This window comes from Montipora capricornis, chromosome 7 (genome assembly GCF_036669925.1).
Source record: "Montipora capricornis isolate CH-2021 chromosome 7, ASM3666992v2, whole genome shotgun sequence".
Lineage (NCBI taxonomy): Eukaryota > Metazoa > Cnidaria > Anthozoa > Scleractinia > Acroporidae > Montipora > Montipora capricornis.
Genome location: NC_090889.1, coordinates 26,746,878 through 26,774,377, shown reverse-complemented (window position 1 = coordinate 26,774,377; position 27,500 = coordinate 26,746,878). Strand labels below are relative to the sequence as shown.

General features: G+C 38.3%; 1 protein-coding gene across 1 annotated transcript; it reads left to right on the top strand.

Annotated features, from left to right (window-relative positions):
* Nucleotides 1–21,481: 21,481 nt before the first annotated feature.
* On the top strand, nt 21,482–26,405 carry LOC138055822 (thrombospondin-type laminin G domain and EAR repeat-containing protein-like). Its single transcript, XM_068901692.1, has 3 exons — nt 21,482–21,617; nt 22,052–22,174; nt 23,896–26,405. Exons 1-3 carry the CDS (start codon nt 21,482–21,484, stop codon nt 24,906–24,908), a joined length of 1,272 nt encoding a protein of 423 aa, XP_068757793.1. The 3' UTR covers nt 24,909–26,405.
* The last annotated feature ends 1,095 nt before the right edge of the window (nt 26,406–27,500 follow it).

Here is a 27,500-nt window from a genome sequence, read left to right as displayed (position 1 = left end):
TCTTTCACAATACTCTTATCATTCTGTAAATGAAAATGTGATTGAGGGGAAAATTTTGAATGCCACTCCATGGAGTACCCTAAAAATAGTTTAGAAGTAAGAAAAAAATGCACAAATCATTTTTGGAAGTTTAATGTCCTTTAACTGTACATACCTTGAATGAGTTCAAACTTCCACTGGTGCTGGTCTTGTAGTGGACAGCCGCCATTTTGTAAAAAGATAATCATTCTGCTTGCCACTTCCCAGAAAAGTAAATGTGCTTTGTCAAACATCAGACATGAAAGGAGAGAGGCAGGTTTTATAATGACTGAAATTTTTGCTTCACGAATTGGGCAACCTTTTTTTGGAAGTTCAACTTTGAAGAATGATATTTTTTTTTTACTCCTTAACAAGTTTTAGCGATTCTCCATTTGGTTACTCCGTAGTGTGGTACTCCGTGCTTTATCCTCAACCTGAAGATGTTTCCCTTTATCAATTTCTAACTTCTGGTAGAATGCTTCCACTTAAAAAATCTGCTTAGAATATCACAAACCCTTAATTGTGTTTTGTTGATATTTCGAAATTTGTATGTATACTTATGATTGTGGGTAAGTGATTTTTATGCATTAAAACAAGTTTCTGATCACTTTCAATAAATTCATATTCTTTTATGTGTAAAACCTATCCATTTAGAACCTGAGGATGGTTCTATTTTTCTTCATTTTTTACTGCTGATGAACGCAACATATATTGATTTGATAAACTGGAATTAACAAATAGTGAATTAAAGTGGTTAATTGTCTTCCCCTTTTGTTTTACAGACTGGAGGAGGAAAAGGATAAAAGAAAAAGGCAAATCAGTCATAAATTTGGACCAGCAATTATCCAAAGTTGAAACACTAAAGATACAATTGAAAGGGCTTTTTATGATGAAGATTACAATGAAATTGATCAATAAATTGGAACATATTGATATAAGGGGTGATGTACAACATGTCGGCTGATGAGGAGGTAATATTTATTCTACAAAAATCATTAGTTCAGACCAGAATCATCTGAGGAGCTTCTTGAATCAAATTTGTGGAGCAGGGCTGGTGCAGTGGTTGGTCGCTCACTTCCCACCATTGTGGCCCAGGTTCAATTTCTAGACTTGGTGTTGTGAGGGTTGAGTTTGTAGGTTCTCTACCCTACTGCAAGGGGTTTTTCTCCAGGTACTCTGGTTTTCCCCTCTCTTAAAAAACCAATGTTTGATTAATTTAATTTGCATTGATTTGAGTTGATTTACAGGGTACTCAATTAATGTGCCCTGTGCATTGATAGAAGAATAGACACTTCAGAGGAGGAAGATGCCAGGATTAAAAATACTTGATTTATTAGAGAAAGAGGAGGTGGTGGTCGAAGACAAAACTAAAAAGCGAAGAAAACTAAAACACCATTACTTCTTCGACGTCCAAACCGGCCTAAAATGGCCAGATTTAGTATTTTACTCTGTCTAACGCCAGACGATTTTACTCTTGAAATGGGGAACCCCTGGGAGTCAATGGGTAAAGCTCCTGTCCTGTTAAGCTGATTAAGAAAAAGAAGAGAAAAAAAGGAACTAATCAAAATTATTGGAGAAACTGTTTTCGTATTACAGCAGTTATCAGTCACATGCGCCCCTCAACAACTTTTATTTTCATTTTTCTACACTAAATTTGGGTGGACTTCAATCAAATGTTTCCCTGATGAATTGGACTTCTGCCAGGTGAACAGGACTATTCTTATGGAAACAATTGATTGACATCGACCCAAATTGAGTTTCGAAAAAAGCAAAAAAGTTGAGGGGCGTGTGTGTGACTGATAACTGCTGTAAACCACAAACACTTTCCTTTGGTTTCTCTCCTTTGATTACAAAAAGGGTACAAATAATTAAACCAAAGGATAACAAGATTGTAAAATATTAGAATACTTTTACCAAAAACTACCAACTTCTTTTTCAAGTGATAGAAAATCTAAACTAATTCGTGAAAGTAAGATCCGCTTGTCCTGAAAAGCTGCTCTTTAAACATGTTTTCAAGACCAGCAAAAAGACAAGGATTGCAAAGATTCATGACTGAAGATGTTTTCCTTCTGGTGTTAGTAAGGGATTTATGTCACCCAAAATACGTCCGAAAAGGTTCAGGACTTTAGAGAAACGGATCCTTGTCCTCCCAGATACGAAATTTCTAACTTAATGTGGCTTACTACAGTTTTCCGACTCAGGAAAAGGATCAAGATTTTAAATTCTGTGTAATTGAAGCAACAGCATGTCTCTTCTGAAGTGTTAGTCTCTGTAATTGATGTAAAATGTAATTTTACCTGACAAATAATTGCATATCAGGGGAAAATACGAATTATTTAAAGGCCATGTTACACGAGGCAATTTTTCTTGCAACTCGCAACGCAACGATGACGAATAAAAACCCTTTAAGTTGCAGAGGGTATGTTACACGTTGGCAACTTCTTTCGCAACTTGCAACGCGTACAATAACAAACAAGATGGCGGACGCGCTAAGTCGCTAAAAGATGAGCTCTGATCAGGGGCACCCAACGTCAATTTTCGGAAAATATCTGTTCGGAAGACGATTTGAGATCTAGAATTTTCGGAACATTTGTTGTAAAATTCCTTGCTTGCCTGCCTGTCCTAGGATTTTCGAACCTTTAAAACATGGTATAATTGCCCACTTTTAACGGATTTTTATCCTAAAAGGGTCACCTAGAATTTTCGGGAGTCTTTTTTCTGGCTGAAATTTTCGGAAAGGTAAGTTTTGGTTCCCATAATTTTCGGATCACTAGACTTTCAGCTAGGGCATCCGAACAGATTAAAAAATTTTAGGGGATAAAAATATGCCTATATCTACCGTTTAAATACTAAAATACGTTTAACAATGCTATGTTTAAGTGGTTTTGAACTATATTCTCGTTGGGTGCCCCTGTCTGATTGGCCCATTCTGACAAAATTGCGTTGCGAGATGCAGACGGGATGTCACACGCAAGCAACTTGTCTCACAACGTTGCGAAAAGTAGAGGGTAGTTCTACTTTTCTCGCAACTCGCAACGCAACAATTGCAGTTGCAAAATGGGGTGTTACACGTGAATTTTTTCTCGCAACTCAACGCAACGTTTGTTGCGATGCGAGTTGCAAGAAAAATTGCCTCGTGTACCATGGCCTTAACAATTATTAGCCGAAGGCGAAGTAAATTATCGGTGAATATTCACCGATAATCACTGAGCCTGAGGCAAATAATTGTTTTAGTATAAATACACAGGTGATTATTTCAAAAAAGAGAAAAAAAAAAACATTTAAACGTAAAAATCATCTTCATTTGCAGTGGCAAAACGACTACTGGCAGCCATTTTGTCCGTCGAGGTGATTATCGGCTGATAATCCGAGATAGCGAGCCAATGAGAGCGCGCGATTTTGTATAATCACCTGTGTACTCCTGTGTATTTATACTAATCACCGATAATCACTTCGCCTTCGGCGAATAATTGTTAAATATTCACCGAGACAAAGTCGAGGTGAATATTCACCGATAATCACTGAGCATGAGGCGAATAATTGTTTTAGTATAAACACACAGGTGATTATTTCAAAAAAGAGAAAAAAAAAAACATTTAAACGTAAAAATCATCTTCATTTGCAGTGGCAAAACGACTACTGGCAGCCATTTTGTCCGTCGAGGTGATTATCGGCTGATAATCCGAGATAGCGAGCCAATGAGAGCGCGCGATTTTGTATAATCACCTGTGTACTCCTGTGTATTTATACTAATCACCGATAATCACTTCGCCTTCGGCGAATAATTGTTAAATATTCACCGAGACAAAGTCGAGGTGAATATTCACCGATAATCACTGAGCCTGAGGCGAATAATTGTTTTAGTATAAATACACAGGTGATTATTTCAAAAAAGAGAAAAAAAAAACATTTAAACGTAAAAATCATCTTCATTTGCAGTGGCAAAACGACTACTGGCAGCCATTTTGTCCGTCGAGGTGATTATCGGCTGATAATCCGAGATAGCGAGCCAATGAGAGCGCGCGATTTTGTGTAATCACCTGTGTACGTACTCCTGTGTATTTATACTAAAAATCATTATAGTGACCGAGCAACTGGAGGGGGTCTGGAAGACCGTTAAACTAGCTGTGTGCCCGCACCTTAGCATTTCTTGAGAAAGAAAAAATAATCAAATATAGAAAAAAAAAAAAGTTAAATGTGTCTCACAGGTTTTTCCCAAATGGCAAAAATGTCGATTTTCGTCTAGTTTGATAATAACTGAAAACTGTCAGATATATATATATATTTTAAAAATGTTGGCGATTTCGTCTTCCTATTGTTTACAAATTCCCAAAATTTTAACCCTGGTCGTACGGCTAGGTTCTAATAAGTGAAATGATCGCTTTCACTGAGACCTACAAACTCCGCAGTTCAAATTTTTATGAAAATTTTATACACTGTATATCGTAAGTGACAAAAGCTGTCATGCCAACTTAATGATTCTGTCAAGGAAACTTTAATTTAAATATGTACTGCATGTCAATAATTTTAAAATTTGTTGACATCAGTGCGGTAATGGAAAACTGTGAAGAGGTGACCGTCATTAATTTAATTAATTTCCTTACTCATATGCCGCTAAACATGAATATGCCCGTGGAGGGAACAGGTGAAAATAGCCATTATATGACTTGTCAAGACAAAGAAGAAACAATTACAGTTCATGACAATTCAGAACGGTTTAAACAGAAAAGCGCGCAAAAAGAGACGGAAACAAATAGTTTTAAACTCCAGGTGAATTTTTAAAATAAGTCGAGAAGTAGGCCACTTTGTTTAATAAATTGAAAAAAAGGCAAATTTTTTCAAACCTAACTGCGGCTTAACATTAAACTTCATGTTGATACAATCATGGTTGCTCTACTTACACCAGCCGCAAACTTCAAATTTTGTTGAAACCCCTGAGAATATAAAATGCAGCGTCTTTTAAAACATTGAATTATTCTCTGCGTATCTCTAGACATGGAAATGGCATGGCCCACACAAGGAATAAAAAAAACTCCCGTCAGGATGGTGATCTAATCTAAACTGAAATAACTGACGAGGTTATATCTTAATTTGGCGTTATATCTCCACTCGTCAGCCCAATTTTAATCGCAATAACTGTGGCGTCATCGGATGCCAGAAAACTGCACGCTATGTACATGAAGAAATTAGGCATCCACCATAAGTACTCAGTTTCTAGACAGAACAAGCTTAAACGACGAAATCGTTTGCTCGGTATGACGCATCCAGGTAATCGTTTTCTTACATAGTAAACAACATATTTACTTTGGGCCCTGTTTCAATTTATATAGATCATTAGAAAAACAATTCCTTTAATTGTCATTACCGACTGATGAATAAATGATGCCTTCAACAGACATTTAACGTATATAAGGGCGGCAAACCTTTCGCGATCGACCAAGTTTTCTCAGAGTCGGCCTATCCAGCTTTATGGTGTCTGATGCTCCAAACATGAGACGCTATCGCCCTTTTCTTCTCGACTGGCTGGTTATCTCCTTTCTTTGGATGGCTTGCCTTAAGATCAAAACACTTGCTAATCAAGGTGAGAAAAAAGTTCTTGTCAACATCTAATTCAGGAACTCTTATTGAGCATGGAAGCTGATGCGATTAACTATGAGAGTGTGATGTGAAGTGCTATTTACTACCCATGTAAACAAATGTGAGGATTAGCCTTACTAATGGAAATGGGCCCACACGAGAGCAGAGAAAAACTCTGACAGGGGTGGGAATGCCGTGAATTTGACATCTTCAATTCCCACGACCTGCTCCCGTCTGGCCTTGTAGCTCAGTCGGTAGAGCAGCGGTGATCTAACTCGAAGGTCGTGGGCTTATTTTCCTCCCTGGTCAGAGTTTTTCTCTGTGCATGTGTGGGCCCATTTCCATTGGTAGGACTAACGCTCACATGGTTTACATGGGTAGAAAATAGCACTTCACATCACACTCTCATAGTTAATTCAGTCTGTTGAAATATAAGTGCTACACGGCCGACGTTTGCATAAACGTAACCCCTAGTTCAAAACTAAGTTTGACAACTTTTGTAACATTGGGCATCAATTCATCAGAAGCCATTCCGTAGTAGAAATTAGATAATCAATGCTTTGGAGACAAAACGGTTTTGAAAAGGAGATTACAAGAAAAGATCATGTGTCATAAACTCCAAAGTCACGTTAATATCATTGTCTGTCGTTAATTTACTGCTTCATTTATTTCATTTGAGCAGTATGCGAAGCCCTGTCACTCCAGTTTAAGCTTGTGTCTAACGGCAAAATCTCAAGCTTTTGAAGAGTCTTTCAAACTCGGAAGCCACAGGCATTGACACAATCTCTGGAAATTTTTTGAAAATTGCAGCTTATGCTATTTCTTCATCATTAACATATATATTCAAAAACGCCATCGTCTCGAGCAGCTTCTTCCCTGAAGATTGGAAAATTGCCAGAGTCTGGCTTCTTTTAAAACTAGGGCCAAAAACTGCGCCAGATAATTAAAGACCGATCTCTATCTTGCCAGTAATAACCCAAGTAACGGAAAAAAGTATCTACGTCAAGGTTGTTGGTTTCGAAGCTAACTACCGCGAGCGACTTTTCCTCGAAGCCTGGCACTCTACTTTGGACCTGAACGCTGGGAACGATCATATCGAACTTCCAGAAGCCTACAAAGGCATCGCGCGAGCATGAATTGCATGGCCACGTGCGCAAGCTTCGCGCTACGTTACTTTAAATAGCGTATGATAACGAACTTCGCTTTCATATCACTGATGAATGCTTAAGAATTTGTTGAAACGTCTGTTGAAATATATCAAGAGTCAGAGGCAAACCTTTTTCCACAGAACTTATGAATATATGAGTACCTTACATCTAATAATATTTTTTCGTATCATCGATTTGGCTTCCGCAAACTTGACTCGACTGCTGCAGCTCTCTTAGATAGCTCAAACAGCTAGTATGTTAATATCGATAGAAGAGTGCTAAACCTTGTTGTGTTCTTGGACTTAAAAAATGCATTTTATACCGGCCGTCAATCACAGGATTCTGCTGCGCAAGTTTGAACTATATGGTAGCACTACACTTGGAGCAACCTCAAGTCAAAATTATTTGCAGTTAACAACCTCGGATAATGCATTTCGCGTGCTCTGATTGGTTCACTCAATCGCGGCTATCAGCTCATATACCTTGGTTTGACCTTATATGGTAAATGATTGCGTTAAGCGTTGCTAAACTAAAAATGTTTTCGCCGGAACGCGAAATTACTCTTTGAATAAAGCCAAAAAGGAGAAAAAAAACTTTTTTTGTGGAAAGTTTGGATCAATTCCGACGTTTAGAAGTACGCGAAAAGGCAAGAAATGTTTTTGTCATGAGCCTGCGTCTGTCTAACAACAAGGTATTACACAACATCGCATCAGTTCTCATCAAGTTTTTTTCGATTTCGCTCGGATTTGCTCTCTTTTTCCGCTCGTATTTCGTACTTCCAAATTTTTGGAGTTGAAGGAATTTAATAAAACAATTATTCCATTCGCGCTTGTTGGATATGAGACTGGTTATAGCCAACTCGGCGCTACGCGCCTCGTTGATTATTTACCATCTCATATCCAACGCGCGCTTATGGAATAATTGTTAATTAAATGATACGATGTCATCTGAAAGACAAATTACCTGTGGTATTCCTCAAGGGTCTATTCTTGGCCCTCTTTTCTTCCTCTTATGCGTAAATGAAATTAAGTCTAAATGTAGCAAAAACAGAATATATGCAAATCCGTTCTTACTACAAGCTAAGAAACTTACAGTCTCAACCGTGTATTGAAATTAATGGAAGAAAATCTTAAACAGGTTTACCATAGTAGGGTTCTTGGCAAAGTAATCGACCAGCATCTATCTTGGGACAAGGCACATTCAGAATGTTGCCAAAAGAGTTAGTTCGGGAGTAGGAGGTTTGAGACGAATTCAGGAGTTTGTCGAGAGAGGCACTCTAGTTTTATACTAATCACCGATAATCACTTCGCCTTCGGCGAATAATTGTTAAATATTCACCGATAATCACTGAGCCTGAGGCGAATAATTGTTTTAGTATAAATACACAGGTGATTATTTCAAAAAAGAGAAAAAAAACATTTAAACGCGAAAATCATCTTCATTTACAGTGGCAAAACGACTACTGGCAGCCATTTTGTCCGTCCGTCGCCTCGTACGTACTCCAGTGTATTTACACTAAAAATCATTATAGTGACCGAGCAACTGGAGGGGGTCTGGAAGACCGTTAAACTAGCTGTGTGACAGCACCTTAGGATTTCCTGAGAAAGAAAAAGTAATCAAGTATAGAAAAAAAAAGTTAAATCCGTCTCACAGGTTTTCCCAAATGGCAAAAATGTCGATTTTCGTCTAGTTTGATAATAACCGAAAACTGTCCAGTAGATTTTTTTTTTAAATGTTGGCGTTTTCGTCTTCCTATTGTTTACTAATTCCCAAACTTTTAACCCTGGTCGTACGGCTAGGTTCTAATAAGTGAAATGATCGCTTTCACTGAGACCTACAAACTCCGCAGTTCAAATTTTTATGAAAATTTTATACACTGTATATCGTAAGCGCCCAAAGCTGCCATGCCAACTTAATGATTCTGTCAAGGAAACTTTAATTTAAATATGTACTGCATGTCAATAATTTTAAAATTTGTTGACATCAGTGCGGTAATGGAAAACTGTGAAGAGGTGACCGTCATTAATTTAATTAATTTCCTTACTCATATGCCGCTAAACATGAATATGCCCGTGGAGGGAACAGGTGAAAATAGCCATTATATGACTTGTCAAGACAAAGAAGAAACAATTACAGTTCATGACAATTCAGAACGGTTTAAACAGAAAAGCGCGCCAAAAGAGACGGAAACAAATAGTTTTAAACTCCAGGTGAATTTTTAAAATAAGCCTAGAAGTAGGCCACTTTGTTCAATAAATTGAAAAAAAGGCAAATTTTTTCAAACCTAACTGCGGCTTAACATTAAACTTCATGTTGATACAATTGGTTGCCCTACTTAAACCAGCCGCAAACTTCAAATTTTGTTGAAACCCCTAAGAATATAAAATGCAGCGTCTGTTAAAACATTGAATTACTCTCTGCGTATCTCTAGACATGGAAATGGCATGGCCCACACAAGGAATAAAAAAAACTCCCGTCAGGATGGTGATCTAATCTAAACTGAAATAACTGACGAGGTTATATCTTAATTTGGCGTTATATCTCCACTCGTCAGCCCAATTTTAATCGCAATAACTGTGGCGTCATCGGATGCCAGAAAACTGCACGCTATGTACATGAAGAAATTAGGCATCCACCATAAGTACTCAGTTTCTAGACAGAACAAGCTTAAACGACGAAATCGTTTGCTCGGTATGACGCATCCAGGTAATCGTTTTCTTACATAGTAAACAACATATTTACTTTGGGCCCTGTTTCAATTTATATAGATCATTAGAAAAACAATTCCTTTAATTGTCATTACCGACTGATGAATAAATGATGCCTTCAACAGACATTTAACGTATATAAGGGCGGCAAACCTTTCGCGATCGACCAAGTTTTCTCAGAGTCGGCCTATCCAGCTTTATGGTGTCTGATGCTCCAAACATGAGACGCTATCGCCCTTTTCTTCTCGACTGGCTGGTTATCTCCTTTCTTTGGATGGCTTGCCTTAAGATCAAAACACTTGCTAATCAAGGTGAGAAAAAAGTTCTTGTCAACATCTAATTCAGGAACTCTTATTGAGCATGGAAGCTGATGCGATTAACTATGAGAGTGTGATGTGAAGTGCTATTTACTACCCATGTAAACAAATGTGAGGATTAGCCTTACTAATGGAAATGGGCCCACACGAGAGCAGAGAAAAACTCTGACAGGGGTGGGAATGCCGTGAATTTGACATCTTCAATTCCCACGACCTGCTCCCGTCTGGCCTTGTAGCTCAGTCGGTAGAGCAGCGGTGATCTAACTCGAAGGTCGTGGGCTTATTTTCCTCCCTGGTCAGAGTTTTTCTCTGTGCATGTGTGGGCCCATTTCCATTGGTAGGACTAACGCTCACATGGTTTACATGGGTAGAAAATAGCACTTCACATCACACTCTCATAGTTAATTCAGTCTGTTGAAATATAAGTGCTACACGGCCAACGTTTGCATAAACGTAACCCCTAGTTCAAAACTAAGTTTGACAACTTTTGTAACATTGGGCATCAATTCATCAGAAGCCATTCCGTAGTAGAAATTAGATAATCAATGCTTTGGAGACAAAACGGTTTTGAAAAGGAGATTACAAGAAAAGATCATGTGTCATAAACTCCAAAGTCACGTTAATATCATTGTCTGTCGTTAATTTACTGCTTCATTTATTTCATTTGAGCAGTATGCGAAGCCCTGTCACTCCAGTTTAAGCTTGTGTCTAACGGCAAAATCTCAAGCTTTTGAAGAGTCTTTCAAACTCGGAAGCCACAGGCATTGACACAATCTCTGGAAATTTTTTGAAAATTGCAGCTTATGCTATTTCTTCATCATTAACATATATATTCAAAAACGCCATCGTCTCGAGCAGCTTCTTCCCTGAAGATTGGAAAATTGCCAGAGTCTGGCTTCTTTTAAAACTAGGGCCAAAAACTGCGCCAGATAATTAAAGACCGATCTCTATCTTGCCAGTAATAACCCAAGTAACGGAAAAAAGTATCTACGTCAAGGTTGTTGGTTTCGAAGCTAACTACCGCGAGCGACTTTTCCTCGAAGCCTGGCACTCTACTTTGGACCTGAACGCTGGGAACGATCATATCGAACTTCCAGAAGCCTACAAAGGCATCGCGCGAGCATGAATTGCATGGCCACGTGCGCAAGCTTCGCGCTACGTTACTTTAAATAGCGTATGATAACGAACTTCGCTTTCATATCACTGATGAATGCTTAAGAATTTGTTGAAACGTCTGTTGAAATATATCAAGAGTCAGAGGCAAACCTTTTTCCACAGAACTTATGAATATATGAGTACCTTACATCTAATAATATTTTTTCGTATCATCGATTTGGCTTCCGCAAACTTGACTCGACTGCTGCAGCTCTCTTAGATAGCTCAAACAGCTAGTATGTTAATATCGATAGAAGAGTGCTAAACCTTGTTGTGTTCTTGGACTTAAAAAATGCATTTTATACCGGCCGTCAATCACAGGATTCTGCTGCGCAAGTTTGAACTATATGGTAGCACTACACTTGGAGCAACCTCAAGTCAAAATTATTTGCAGTTAACAACCTCGGATAATGCATTTCGCGTGCTCTGATTGGTTCACTCAATTGCGGCTATCAGCTCATATACCTTGGTTTGACCTTATATGGTAAATGATTGCGTTAAGCGTTGCTAAACTAAAAATGTTTTCGCCGGAACGCGAAATTACTCTTTGAATAAAGCCAAAAAGGAGAAAAAAAACTTTTTTTGTGGAAAGTTTGGATCAATTCCGACGTTTAGAAGTACGCGAAAAGGCAAGAAATGTTTTTGTCATGAGCCTGCGTCTGTCTAACAACAAGGTATTACACAACATCGCATCAGTTCTCATCAAGTTTTTTTCGATTTCGCTCGGATTTGCTCTCTTTTTCCGCTCGTATTTCGTACTTCCAAATTTTTGGAGTTGAAGGAATTTAATAAAACAATTATTCCATTCGCGCTTGTTGGATATGAGACTGGTTATAGCCAACTCGGCGCTACGCGCCTCGTTGATTATTTACCATCTCATATCCAACGCGCGCTTATGGAATAATTGTTAATTAAATGATACGATGTCATCTGAAAGACAAATTACCTGTGGTATTCCTCAAGGGTCTATTCTTGGCCCTCTTTTCTTCCTCTTATGCGTAAATGAAATTAAGTCTAAATGTAGCAAAAACAGAATATATGCAAATCCGTTCTTACTACAAGCTAAGAAACTTACAGTCTCAACCGTGTATTGAAATTAATGGAAGAAAATCTTAAACAGGTTTACCATAGTAGGGTTCTTGGCAAAGTAATCGACCAGCATCTATCTTGGGACAAGGCACATTCAGAATGTTGCCAAAAGAGTTAGTTCGGGAGTAGGAGGTTTGAGACGAATTCAGGAGTTTGTCGAGAGAGGCACTCTAGTTTTATACTAATCACCGATAATCACTTCGCCTTCGGCGAATAATTGTTAAATATTCACCGATAATCACTGAGCCTGAGGCGAATAATTGTTTTAGTATAAATACACAGGTGATTATTTCAAAAAAGAGAAAAAAACATTTAAACGCGAAAATCATCTTCATTTACAGTGGCAAAACGACTACTGGCAGCCATTTTGTCCGTCCGTCGCCTCGTACGTACTCCAGTGTATTTACACTAAAAATCATTATAGTGACCGAGCAACTGGAGGGGGTCTGGAAGACCGTTAAACTAGCTGTGTGACAGCACCTTAGGATTTCCTGAGAAAGAAAAAGTAATCAAGTATAGAAAAAAAAAGTTAAATCCGTCTCACAGGTTTTCCCAAATGGCAAAAATGTCGATTTTCGTCTAGTTTGATAATAACCGAAAACTGTCCAGTAGATTTTTTTTTTAAATGTTGGCGTTTTCGTCTTCCTATTGTTTACTAATTCCCAAACTTTTAACCCTGGTCGTACGGCTAGGTTCTAATAAGTGAAATGATCGCTTTCACTGAGACCTACAAACTCCGCAGTTCAAATTTTTATGAAAATTTTATACACTGTATATCGTAAGCGCCCAAAGCTGCCATGCCAACTTAATGATTCTGTCAAGGAAACTTTAATTTAAATATGTACTGCATGTCAATAATTTTAAAATTTGTTGACATCAGTGCGGTAATGGAAAACTGTGAAGAGGTGACCGTCATTAATTTAATTAATTTCCTTACTCATATGCCGCTAAACATGAATATGCCCGTGGAGGGAACAGGTGAAAATAGCCATTATATGACTTGTCAAGACAAAGAAGAAACAATTACAGTTCATGACAATTCAGAACGGTTTAAACAGAAAAGCGCGCCAAAAGAGACGGAAACAAATAGTTTTAAACTCCAGGTGAATTTTTAAAATAAGCCTAGAAGTAGGCCACTTTGTTCAATAAATTGAAAAAAAGGCAAATTTTTTCAAACCTAACTGCGGCTTAACATTAAACTTCATGTTGATACAATTGGTTGCCCTACTTAAACCAGCCGCAAACTTCAAATTTTGTTGAAACCCCTAAGAATATAAAATGCAGCGTCTGTTAAAACATTGAATTACTCTCTGCGTATCTCTAGACATGGAAATGGCATGGCCCACACAAGGAATAAAAAAAACTCCCGTCAGGATGGTGATCTAATCTAAACTGAAATAACTGACGAGGTTATATCTTAATTTGGCGTTATATCTCCACTCGTCAGCCCAATTTTAATCGCAATAACTGTGGCGTCATCGGATGCCAGAAAACTGCACGCTATGTACATGAAGAAATTAGGCATCCACCATAAGTACTCAGTTTCTAGACAGAACAAGCTTAAACGACGAAATCGTTTGCTCGGTATGACGCATCCAGGTAATCGTTTTCTTACATAGTAAACAACATATTTACTTTGGGCCCTGTTTCAATTTATATAGATCATTAGAAAAACAATTCCTTTAATTGTCATTACCGACTGATGAATAAATGATGCCTTCAACAGACATTTAACGTATATAAGGGCGGCAAACCTTTCGCGATCGACCAAGTTTTCTCAGAGTCGGCCTATCCAGCTTTATGGTGTCTGATGCTCCAAACATGAGACGCTATCGCCCTTTTCTTCTCGACTGGCTGGTTATCTCCTTTCTTTGGATGGCTTGCCTTAAGATCAAAGCACTTGCTAATCAAGGTGAGAAAAAAGTTCTTGTCAACATCTAATTCAGGAACTCTTATTGAGCATGGAAGCTGATGCGATTAACTATGAGAGTGTGATGTGAAGTGCTATTTACTACCCATGTAAACAAATGTGAGGATTAGCCTTACTAATGGAAATGGGCCCACACGAGAGCAGAGAAAAACTCTGACAGGGGTGGGAATGCCGTGAATTTGACATCTTCAATTCCCACGACCTGCTCCCGTCTGGCCTTGTAGCTCAGTCGGTAGAGCAGCGGTGATCTAACTCGAAGGTCGTGGGCTTATTTTCCTCCCTGGTCAGAGTTTTTCTCTGTGCATGTGTGGGCCCATTTCCATTGGTAGGACTAACGCTCACATGGTTTACATGGGTAGAAAATAGCACTTCACATCACACTCTCATAGTTAATTCAGTCTGTTGAAATATAAGTGCTACACGGCCAACGTTTGCATAAACGTAACCCCTAGTTCAAAACTAAGTTTGACAACTTTTGTAACATTGGGCATCAATTCATCAGAAGCCATTCCGTAGTAGAAATTAGATAATCAATGCTTTGGAGACAAAACGGTTTTGAAAAGGAGATTACAAGAAAAGATCATGTGTCATAAACTCCAAAGTCACGTTAATATCATTGTCTGTCGTTAATTTACTGCTTCATTTATTTCATTTGAGCAGTATGCGAAGCCCTGTCACTCCAGTTTAAGCTTGTGTCTAACGGCAAAATCTCAAGCTTTTGAAGAGTCTTTCAAACTCGGAAGCCACAGGCATTGACACAATCTCTGGAAATTTTTTGAAAATTGCAGCTTATGCTATTTCTTCATCATTAACATATATATTCAAAAACGCCATCGTCTCGAGCAGCTTCTTCCCTGAAGATTGGAAAATTGCCAGAGTCTGGCTTCTTTTAAAACTAGGGCCAAAAACTGCGCCAGATAATTAAAGACCGATCTCTATCTTGCCAGTAATAACCCAAGTAACGGAAAAAAGTATCTACGTCAAGGTTGTTGGTTTCGAAGCTAACTACCGCGAGCGACTTTTCCTCGAAGCCTGGCACTCTACTTTGGACCTGAACGCTGGGAACGATCATATCGAACTTCCAGAAGCCTACAAAGGCATCGCGCGAGCATGAATTGCATGGCCACGTGCGCAAGCTTCGCGCTACGTTACTTTAAATAGCGTATGATAACGAACTTCGCTTTCATATCACTGATGAATGCTTAAGAATTTGTTGAAACGTCTGTTGAAATATATCAAGAGTCAGAGGCAAACCTTTTTCCACAGAACTTATGAATATATGAGTACCTTACATCTAATAATATTTTTTCGTATCATCGATTTGGCTTCCGCAAACTTGACTCGACTGCTGCAGCTCTCTTAGATAGCTCAAACAGCTAGTATGTTAATATCGATAGAAGAGTGCTAAACCTTGTTGTGTTCTTGGACTTAAAAAATGCATTTTATACCGGCCGTCAATCACAGGATTCTGCTGCGCAAGTTTGAACTATATGGTAGCACTACACTTGGAGCAACCTCAAGTCAAAATTATTTGCAGTTAACAACCTCGGATAATGCATTTCGCGTGCTCTGATTGGTTCACTCAATTGCGGCTATCAGCTCATATACCTTGGTTTGACCTTATATGGTAAATGATTGCGTTAAGCGTTGCTAAACTAAAAATGTTTTCGCCGGAACGCGAAATTACTCTTTGAATAAAGCCAAAAAGGAGAAAAAAAACTTTTTTTGTGGAAAGTTTGGATCAATTCCGACGTTTAGAAGTACGCGAAAAGGCAAGAAATGTTTTTGTCATGAGCCTGCGTCTGTCTAACAACAAGGTATTACACAACATCGCATCAGTTCTCATCAAGTTTTTTTCGATTTCGCTCGGATTTGCTCTCTTTTTCCGCTCGTATTTCGTACTTCCAAATTTTTGGAGTTGAAGGAATTTAATAAAACAATTATTCCATTCGCGCTTGTTGGATATGAGACTGGTTATAGCCAACTCGGCGCTACGCGCCTCGTTGATTATTTACCATCTCATATCCAACGCGCGCTTATGGAATAATTGTTAATTAAATGATACGATGTCATCTGAAAGACAAATTACCTGTGGTATTCCTCAAGGGTCTATTCTTGGCCCTCTTTTCTTCCTCTTATGCGTAAATGAAATTAAGTCTAAATGTAGCAAAAACAGAATATATGCAAATCCGTTCTTACTACAAGCTAAGAAACTTACAGTCTCAACCGTGTATTGAAATTAATGGAAGAAAATCTTAAACAGGTTTACCATAGTAGGGTTCTTGGCAAAGTAATCGACCAGCATCTATCTTGGGACAAGGCACATTCAGAATGTTGCCAAAAGAGTTAGTTCGGGAGTAGGAGGTTTGAGACGAATTCAGGAGTTTGTCGAGAGAGGCACTCTAGTTTTATACTAATCACCGATAATCACTTCGCCTTCGGCGAATAATTGTTAAATATTCACCGATAATCACTGAGCCTGAGGCGAATAATTGTTTTAGTATAAATACACAGGTGATTATTTCAAAAAAGAGAAAAAAAAACATTTAAACGCGAAAATCATCTTCATTTACAGTGGCAAAACGACTACTGGCAGCCATTTTGTCCGTCCGTCGCCTCGTACGTACTCCAGTGTATTTACACTAAAAATCATTATAGTGACCGAGCAACTGGAGGGGGTCTGGAAGACCGTTAAACTAGCTGTGTGACAGCACCTTAGGATTTCCTGAGAAAGAAAAAGTAATCAAGTATAGAAAAAAAAAGTTAAATCCGTCTCACAGGTTTTCCCAAATGGCAAAAATGTCGATTTTCGTCTAGTTTGATAATAACCGAAAACTGTCCAGTAGATTTTTTTTTTAAATGTTGGCGTTTTCGTCTTCCTATTGTTTACTAATTCCCAAACTTTTAACCCTGGTCGTACGGCTAGGTTCTAATAAGTGAAATGATCGCTTTCACTGAGACCTACAAACTCCGCAGTTCAAATTTTTATGAAAATTTTATACACTGTATATCGTAAGCGCCCAAAGCTGCCATGCCAACTTAATGATTCTGTCAAGGAAACTTTAATTTAAATATGTACTGCATGTCAATAATTTTAAAATTTGTTGACATCAGTGCGGTAATGGAAAACTGTGAAGAGGTGACCGTCATTAATTTAATTAATTTCCTTACTCATATGCCGCTAAACATGAATATGCCCGTGGAGGGAACAGGTGAAAATAGCCATTATATGACTTGTCAAGACAAAGAAGAAACAATTACAGTTCATGACAATTCAGAACGGTTTAAACAGAAAAGCGCGCCAAAAGAGACGGAAACAAATAGTTTTAAACTCCAGGTGAATTTTTAAAATAAGCCTAGAAGTAGGCCACTTTGTTCAATAAATTGAAAAAAAGGCAAATTTTTTCAAACCTAACTGCGGCTTAACATTAAACTTCATGTTGATACAATTGGTTGCCCTACTTAAACCAGCCGCAAACTTCAAATTTTGTTGAAACCCCTAAGAATATAAAATGCAGCGTCTGTTAAAACATTGAATTACTCTCTGCGTATCTCTAGACATGGAAATGGCATGGCCCACACAAGGAATAAAAAAAACTCCCGTCAGGATGGTGATCTAATCTAAACTGAAATAACTGACGAGGTTATATCTTAATTTGGCGTTATATCTCCACTCGTCAGCCCAATTTTAATCGCAATAACTGTGGCGTCATCGGATGCCAGAAAACTGCACGCTATGTACATGAAGAAATTAGGCATCCACCATAAGTACTCAGTTTCTAGACAGAACAAGCTTAAACGACGAAATCGTTTGCTCGGTATGACGCATCCAGGTAATCGTTTTCTTACATAGTAAACAACATATTTACTTTGGGCCCTGTTTCAATTTATATAGATCATTAGAAAAACAATTCCTTCAATTGTCATTACCGACTGATGAATAAATGATGCCTTCAAAAGACATTTAACGTATATAAGGGCGGCAAACCTTTCGCGATTGACCAAGTTTTCTTAGAGTCGTATCCGGCTTTATGGTGTCTGATGCTCCAAACATGAGACGCTATCACCCTTTTGTTCTCGACTGGCTGGTTATCTCCTTTCTTTGGATGGCTTGCCTTAAGATCAAAACACTTGCTAATCAAGGTGAGAAAAAAGTTCTTGTCAACATCTAATTCAGGAACTCTTCTAGAGCATGGAAGCTGATGCGATTAACTATGAGAGTGTGATGTGAAGTGCTATTTTCTACCAATGTAAACAAATGTGAGCCTTAGCCCTACTAATGGAAATGGGCCCACACAAGGGCAGAGAAAAACTCTGATCAGGGTGGGAATGCCGTGAATTTGACATCTTCAATTCCCACGACCTGCTCCCGTCTGGCCTTGTAGCTCAGTCGGTAGAGCAGCGGTGATCTAACTCGAAGGTCGTGGGTTCATTTTCCTCCCTGGTCAGAGTTTTTCTCTGTCCTTGTGTGGGCCCATTTCCATTGGTAAGACTAACTTTCACATGGTTTACATGGGTAGAAAATAGCACTTCACATCACACTCTCATAGTTAATTCAATCTGTTGAAATATGAGTGCTACACGGCCAACGTTTGCATAAACGTAACCCCTAGTTCAAAACTAAGTTTGACAACTTTTGTAACATCGGGCATCAATTCATCAGAAGCCATTCCGTCGTAGAAATTAGATAATCAATGCTTTGGAGACAAAACGGTTTTGAAAAGGAGATTACAAGAAAAGATCATGTGTCATAAACTCCAAAGTCACGTGAATATCATTGTCTGTCGTTAATTTACTGCTTCATTTATTTCATTTGAGCAGTATGCGAAGCCCTGTCACTCCAGTTTAAGCTTGTGTCTAACGGCAAATATCTCAAGCTTTTGAAGAGTCTTTCAAACTCGGAAGCCACAGGCATTGACAAAATCTCTGGAAATTTTTTGAAAATTGCGGCTTATGCTATTTCTCCATCATTAACATATATATTCAAAAACGCCATCGTCTCGAGCAGCTTCTTCCCTGAAGATTGGAAAATTGCCAGAGTCTTGCTTCTTTTAAAAATAGGGCCAAAAACTGCACCAGATAATTAAAGACCGATCTCTATCTTCCCAGTAATAACCCAAGTAACGGAAAAAAGTATCTACGTCAAGGTTGTTGGTTTCGAAGCTAACTACCGCGAGCGACTTTTCCTCGAAGCCTGGCACTCTACTTTGGACCCGAACGCTGGCAACGATCATATCGAACTTCCAGAAGCCTACAAAGGCATCGCGTGAGCATGAATTGCATGGCCACGTGCGCAAGCTTCGCGCTACGTTACTTTAAATAGCGTATGATAACGAACTTCGCTTTCATATCACTGATGAATGCTTAAGAATTTGCTGAAACGTCTGTTGAAAAATATCAAGAGTCAGAGGCAAACCTTTTTCCACAGAACTTATGAATATATGAGTACCTTACATCTAAAAATATTCTTTCGTATCATCGATTTGGCTTCCGTAAACTTGACTCGACTGCTGCAGCTCTCTTAGATAGCTCAAACAGCTAGTATGTTAATATCGATAGGAGAGTGCTTAACCTTGTTGTGTTCTTGGACTTAAAAAATGCATTTTATACAGGCCGTCAATCACAGGATTCTGCTGCGCAAGTGTGAACTATATGTTATCACTGCACTTGGAGCAACTGCAAGTCAAAATCATTTTCAGTTAAATGATACGATGTCATCTGAACAATGTCGGAAACACAAATTACTTGTGGTATTCCTCAAGGGTATATTCTTGGCCCTCTTTTCTTCCTCTTATGCGTAAATGAAATTAAGTCTAAATGTAGTAAAAACAGAATATATGCAAATCCGTTCTAACTACAAGCTAAGAAACTTACAGTCTCAACCGTGTATTGAAATTAATGGAAGAAAATCTTAAACAGGTTTACCATAGTAGGAGGGTTCTTGGAAAAGATATCGACCAGCATCTATCTTGGGACAAGGCACATTCAGAATGTTGCCAAAAGAGTTAGTTCGGGAGTAGGAGGTTTCAGGCAAATTCAGGAGTTTGTCGAGGGAGACACTCTGCTTTAATCCAGCCACACCATAATTTACTGTAGTGAAGTATGGGATAACCTAGGGAAGGGGCTAGCTAACGGGCTCCAGAAACTTCCGAATAGATCAGCTCGACTGATTAATGAATCTATTTAATGATACTCCCGCCACCAAGGCTTTAGGTCTCTTAGGCTGGGATTATCTAGAAACTCAACGGGCTAAGCCAAAGGCAAAGCAAATGTGTAAAATAGTCAATGGGTTGGCTCCTTTATGCCTTACTTATCTTTTCATAAGTAAGAATGATATATCAGGTCATAAACTTAGGAGATCCTCCACCTCACTGCAGATACCGCTACCCAAAAATGAATATCGAAAAAAAAAAACGTTTTTGCTAGAGTAAAGCAAAATTGTGGAACTCGCTTCCTGCTACACTTCGACGGTGAATCTGACACCCTTTCAATCTTTAATAGTAAAATTAATGCACGCACCTTTAGCTGATTTTTGCTGCTCTCCTACCATGGAGAAAGTAGAAATATTTTTAGTGAATAGAATTATTAGCTGGTAATTTATAAGTACAAAAAAACAAAAAACAAACTGTAAATAATTGTAAATAGTTATAAGTTATTCGATTTGCTCATTTTATTCTAACCCCTCGCCCCTTATGGAAATCAGCTTTTAGGGATAATTATTAACTTGACGGGGCAAGCGTGTATAAATAAAGGTTTACTTACTTACTTTACTTACTTTACTTTACTTTACTTATTTCCCGCCAATATTTTGTAACCTTCGGCTGTTAGTGATGTCTTCAGATTTCCTAATTTGCTTGTGTAAAATTGCAACATTTGCACTAGATAAGCGTCAGTGACATGTGTCATTCTGCATAGATTGTTCCCCTCGAACCATCCACCTTCTTCCTCTACAAACGGGCCAATACTTTCAAGGACACGTGTTTATGAATTTCACTGTGAGAAAATACGGATGTGAACATTGGTGTCTCTTGGAAAACAAGTGTGTGTCTGTCAACATTGGTAGCGGGAAATCTCCAAGCAGCGTCATCTGTGAACTGAGTGATTCGGACCACTGCCAGCACCCGAAAGATCTCAAGCCAAGACAGGGTTGGACATACAGAGCCGCAAAGGTATCTCATGTTAAATTGAAACGATTGGGCCAGATTTCACCCCTTCTCAGCATAACTGAAGTGGTGTGGGTATTGTTTTGCTTTTGTTGTCAAGCTAAATCTCAGTTTTATCTCAGCTTTTACTTCCCGCATTAAAAGTGATTCGTTTATAGGATGTGAAACTAATTACACTCACCAATAGTGCAGCAAAACGTGGAAATGACATGGCTAATCCTATAAAACGATTTTTCGATATCTTAATCTACTACAGTGTTGGGAAACGATTGAGTATATGTTAACAGGGAAGGCAAACCAAAAAGTAAGACAAATATCTCGCGACTCATACATTTGAGCCAAGGAACTTCGTGCTCTGAACTGAATTCGATATATTATGATTATCTTACCTCATCAGAATCCTTGCTGTTACAATCCATGCCCCAAGAATGGAAAGTGTGTTTTGGGATACACTGAGAAGAACTATGCCTGTGAGTGTCCACCGGGATTTACAGGAGAAAAGTGTGAAAACGGTAAGGACAGGCTAATGTCATCACCTTTTTTTGCTGCTTTCCTAGGAACGTACAACGTTTAAGTGTGGCAGCTATCAAGTTGAAGAAGGAAAGAGAAGGTTCTGCCAAAGCAGAAGTGATTTTCAAAATGGACTTTCATGTTCAAGTGCAAAAGCAGTTGTGTTCCTCGCTTTTAGCCGTATTGGAAATTCAATAGCCTGAGTTCATTTCGACCCTCGCTTTTTTGGCCAAAGGTTGGTCAGAAGTATCAGTCCGATATAAAATAGGATGGTAATTCTTTCGCTTTTATAGCCGCACATTCAAATTCAAAGTCATTGAGGCGCCTTTCAAACAGTCATCATAGTTGATGATGGTGAACAAAGATCAAAGTGAATTGCTCGATGACTTTTATCAAACTTTGAAACTTTGAGTACCTGTATCATTTTCTCATTAAGATATCGATGAATGCAACACCGGGAGCCATGATTGCAATGAAAATGCAATTTGTACAAATACGGCTGGAAACTTCAACTGCACATGCAAGCCAGGCTTTACTGGAGATGGACGGCCATGTACAGGTACAATAGCTAAGTGTTACTCGGCTGTCGTCTGTGATCTATTACTGAACAGACGCACGGCAACATGGAATCTATTTGTTAAATGGACCCATTCCTCTCATAAGGTCGGCCGCTGGACAATCAACTGCCAACGACGCATTTTGCTAATGGTAAGTTCCCACTGAGTCCCTGGTAGTTGCAGTCCTCTGTGGGGGCAAACTGACAAAATCGTAATTTCGATATAAAGTGCAAAACTAGCTGTTAGCGCCCACCGTATAAGGACTTGAACTACTCATGAATCACTAGGAATCAACCATTAGGAAAATGACAATTCGGGGAACTTAATGCAACTTGTGCCGCCTGTTTGGAGCGAAATCACAAGGAGTTAAAGTGTTACTATGTTCAAAAATTCACTTCCCCTTTTTTCAAATTTTAAAAGTGTGTTTGCTTAACACCTGACTGGGAAAAATTTGAGCTTTGAATTTTTATCCAAAGGCTGTTTACTTTGAGTGAAAGGTCCCCCATTACACACGTTCAAAACTGACTGATTGGACCTCAGAGGGTTGGATCTAGGGAAAAGTGACGTCATTTACTCACTAGCTTAAATGCAGCTTCTTGTTTATGCAAACCGCGAGTTTTAAAGTCTGAAAGCCCAAAACTCCCATGCTGCATATTAATTCTGCGGCGTACACACGAATTGCATTCTTAAACTAGTGAGTCTTTGACGTCATTTTCTCCTCGATCCAGCTCTCTCCAGAACTTAAGTTAGTAATGGCGGACCATTATAATAAGAAAATTATAGTTTAAAACACAGGTGTCTTTTTTAAATCAAGGCTTAAAACTTTGGTTGGTCAGTGTTTAGTTAACATAGTTTTGAAAACCTAAGAAAAATTAAGAAATGATTTTTGGTCACAGGGGCACTATTTGAGCCAGTGAGAATTGACGTCATTTTCTGCTCGATCCAGCTCTCTCGAGATTTTAAAGTTAGTAATGGTGGACCATTAAGTAAGAAAATTCCAGTTAAAATTAACAGGTGTCTTTCGAAATCAAGGCTCCAAATTTGGGTCAATTAGTGATAAGTTAACATAATTTTGAAATCCAAAGAAAAAAACAGAATTGATTTTTTGGCCATGGTAGCAATTTAACGCAAAATATATGTCAACGGCAAATCCTAATCTTTCAGGTCAGGACTGCTTTAAGGCGAAAAACTCATACATTTTAAAGCAAGCTAACAATGTTCATCGTACGTGACACTGACGCCATTTACTGGTCAGTAAATGAAACGAAAAAACTCACATCTGGGGTTCTTCCCGAAACGAATGAAACACTTTCGAAATCGTGCTAAAGCTAAAAATAAAAACTTTTAAAAATAGTTTATTTCTAAGAGCAAACTTAACTTGTGGGAAAAAAACTTTTTCATGTTATCCTGGCTATTTAATATTGTATGGGTAATGCCCCAGCGATACAGCCACATTCTTTTATTCATCAAGGTTGAACCAGCAAATTGATTCACTTAAAAAAATTTTGAAGACCTGCACTGATGCCATTAACAGATTAATAAGTAACACGATAAAATAAAGCCTGAGTATCTTCCTGAAATCGTACCTATAGTGAAAAGTAACCATTTTTGAAAACAAAAAAGTTTCTTCCCGCAAATTGAACATGGGGAATATCATCCTGTTTATTTAATATTGTGCGGAGGTTTAAAATAATGAGACATTTCTTTTATTTATCAATTGAAGATTGTACCAGCAAATTGAATTACTTCACAAAATATCAAGACCTGCCAACACAGTCAGCCCGGGATGTTGAAGTGTTCACTATTGATGGAAGTTTGTTTATGGCCTTCGCTCAGGGGCATGATTCTAGTTTCATCTACAAACTAAACGAGTCAGCTGGAAATTTTACCCTTCACCAGACCATAGACACCATTGGAGCACGGGACATCGAATACTTTATGATTGCTGATAAACATTACATTGCTATCGCCAATTATTGGCATGAAGGTATTTACAATCTGAATTCTTCCGTTTTCCAGTGGAATGGACACAGTTTCGAGCTTTTCCAGAACATTTCAACATCCGGAGCAAGCAGTTTTAACTTCTTTAAAATACATTCGGAACTGTTCCTTGCAGTCACGAATTCTTTCGATATAAACTCATCCATCTACAAGTGGGAGGACAATAAGTTTGAGAAGTTACAGGAAATAAGAACACAATACGCGTGGGCAAGTACAGTGTTAACAATACACAACGAAACATTTATTGGTTTTGCAAACAGGTACAATTCGGATTCTTCCAATTCTTCAGACGTGATGAAATGGTCGGGAAAGAAATTTATCGACCCGAAATTCCCTCAGATCTTTGGCCACGGAGTCTGGGATCTCAAGTCCTTCACAATCGACGATACTGTATTCCTTGCATTGGCGACAAGAAATGCAATTGTGATTTACAAGTGGGACGGTGAAAAGTTTGTTAATGCGAATCAAACTTTTTCAAAACCATTCGACGTTAGGACCTTGCATACGTTTACGATGTGTGGTCAAACGTTCCTGTGCGCCGGCGGTTTTTATTCGAGAGAGTTGGTTTTGTATGTGCACTCGGAATCTAAGTTTATGGCAATGTATCAAGACATTGAGAACAAGTATTTTCCAACAAGTGTGACGTCATTCGATCATAAAGGTCACACTTACCTAGCAGTAGCAAACTTCTGGCACAAAAGCATCGTGTATAAGTCAGGTTTAAAGTGGTTCTAAGATAACTACATGTAAAATAACTTTGGAGTGGAACTTGTCAAAGATTTATCAAATAGGACGACTAAACTTCACATGAACAAAATTACAGGTTCGTCAGTCATGAAAATCAACTGATAATTTGAAGCTGCTTTTTGTGGCCTCAACACTTGGCTTTTAATTCCAAACGCGGACTCACACAAATAATTTCCGGCATTTAAAGGATTTCTTAATCTAGATCAGGTAAATTGGCTTATTTTAAGTTGTTACCTTTGTAGTTTTTTCTTCGTTGAACAATTTTTTCTGAGAAATGGTATCATAACCAACTTATAAGTTCTTTCAAGTGGTCAGTCTGCGTTCAGGGTAGGTTTGGTTGGTCCCCCTTGAAATATTAACTTTGCTCGTTTGTGTGTGAAGAAAGTCAAGGCTTTTTTTAAGTGGAGATCTTTTTACGTGCGATAATGATAATTTTATCGGGTTTTTTTGGTTATTTTGACCTATCGCAATGGCTGAGATGGAAATATTCTTAAACTTGATGTCTTTCTTGCTTTGACGTTTTTGCTTAATTCCTCCAACACTATAATTAAACAAATAATCACCGTTCACATGCATGGTTCACTTTAATTGAACCCGTCATCGGGTGGAGTAATTTAAACAAGCATGAAGTATCACACACTACGTATCAACTCTCATGATAGGTTTTAATATTACGATTAGAGATGTTAACGAGTAAAATCCAAGGTTATGTCCTTGGGTATGTCCGGGTAGTGTTGTTTATATAAATGTGCGTAAAAGAGCGAAGAGATCACGACTACTAGAGTAACACAATTTGAGAAGAAGGATCAGTTCCATTTCGTAACTTTTCCATATCTTCTCTTTGCTCTTCCAAAAGACGAACTGTATACAAAATGCATTTGCAATTGATCAAAATGAACGCAATGGCGTTCTGAGTTATGTCAAAAGAATGTGTTAGATGCTTTACACAGAAAAATACAGCACACATGTTTTATCTTTTGACAGAATGTTAGTTTGATAGTTCTTAGCCATTTCTTTCAAACCCAATAGCCCAATTTCGATATATTAAAATTCAGTTTTAGACAAAAGGCATCACGAAACTCATAAAAATCCTTCTTTTTGTTCCCCAGAACCGCAAAATCTCCCTTATTGTTTTAAGTTCAATTTTCAGTCAATCTATCGAAATTACAACCGGACGCCCACGATCATGGGTTCCTGATCACAATTTAAGTACTGCATGAATAACTGTAAAATTTTAAATATGACCAAAGAATCTACAGTCGATCCGAACAGTTTCAGTTGGGAGCAAACCAATCTGTTGATCTCTGTTGTGTGTGTGACAAACACAGGCGTGCCGTTAAACAAGGGAGTACCCCAGCTAATATTCTAGGCGGGACTTCCACCTGCGATTTCAAGATTTCAATTCAGACACATCAGCCAGTCATAAACGAGGCCTCCGGCATAAGCTCATGGCTAAGAACACGTTTCGATAAAGTGTGTAATTGCTAAGATTCTAGAGTTTGCGAAATACTCCGGTGATCTTCAACAATTACAGGGGTAGCTCACTTGGTGTGAGGTAATAGACAAATCGAACTCCACTGCTAGGAGATATGTACACCAAATTTAATCAAAGTTCAAAATCTCAGTTACCTTGAGTTACAAAGTAACGACAATTTGTAGAATCGACGATAATTTTACGATGTAACAGCAGTAGTAGTACAAGTAGATTTGTAGCGATCAGTAGTGAAAGTAGCAGAATAGTAGTAGCGGTGGTAGTAATGGTGATGGGTTCTAATTCGGTCGACGACTCACGCCAAAAGATAGCTTGATAGGATATCCATTGATAGATTATAGCAACTAGTAGATTCTACGATCGCCGAACAATAATAGCTGAATATACCTTAAGAGTGCGCAATTTTATAATAATGCCTTAAGTGAATAAAACTAAGGAGTTGTCTAAAAACGTGCACTCTACAGTTTTCTAAACTCCCTCACGGAACATTTAGAAGCTATCGATAAGCATGAAACCGCAAATTCCTAAGGAAATTGTAATATTGAAGCACATTTACCCTTTAAAATACTATTTGTAATCACTAGAAAATTCGTGAGAAAAACAAAAATAGAAAAGTATGCGTTTCAAAACTAACATATAGATATGTACTGACTGCTCGTCGAGAAACACAAAAATGGAAAAATAGGCGTTTCCAAACTAACATTTAGATATGTACCAATTGCTCGTCGTAATTATAAGATAGCACGCGTAAAAGCAGTAACATTGCAAAATAGTCAATAATAATTATGTATGGGGAACGACAACAGGTTGCAAAATTAGTGAGACACTCCCGTTAAAAAAAACACCTTTTCTAGCTTTCAATACCCACTGGATCTAGAACTTCAAACCTTTCCCACTTCCCCCCTCCCTCTCCCCTTTTCAAGGTTAATTGTTCAAGTTTCCAGCAATTTTTTGTTCTGCTAACAAAAATTGATAGGGGGGGAGGGGGGTGCAGTGTGCGAGGAAAATTAGGTAAGTCAATAACGTACCAAGAAGGTGAAGTGGGTCTGTTAATTTTGAAACCTGTTGTTGCATAGGATCCTCAGTTG

Bases quoted from the DNA above. Each gene is read 5' to 3' on its own strand.
- LOC138055822 (XM_068901692.1), top strand. From the start codon at position 21,482: ATGATTATCTTACCTCATCAGAATCCTTGCTGTTACAATCCATGCCCC. The intron at 21,618-22,051 runs GTAAGGACAGGC...TTTCTCATTAAG, and splicing joins AGGAGAAAAGTGTGAAAACG to ATATCGATGAATGCAACACC. The intron at 22,175-23,895 runs GTACAATAGCTA...TATCAATTGAAG, and splicing joins AGATGGACGGCCATGTACAG to ATTGTACCAGCAAATTGAAT.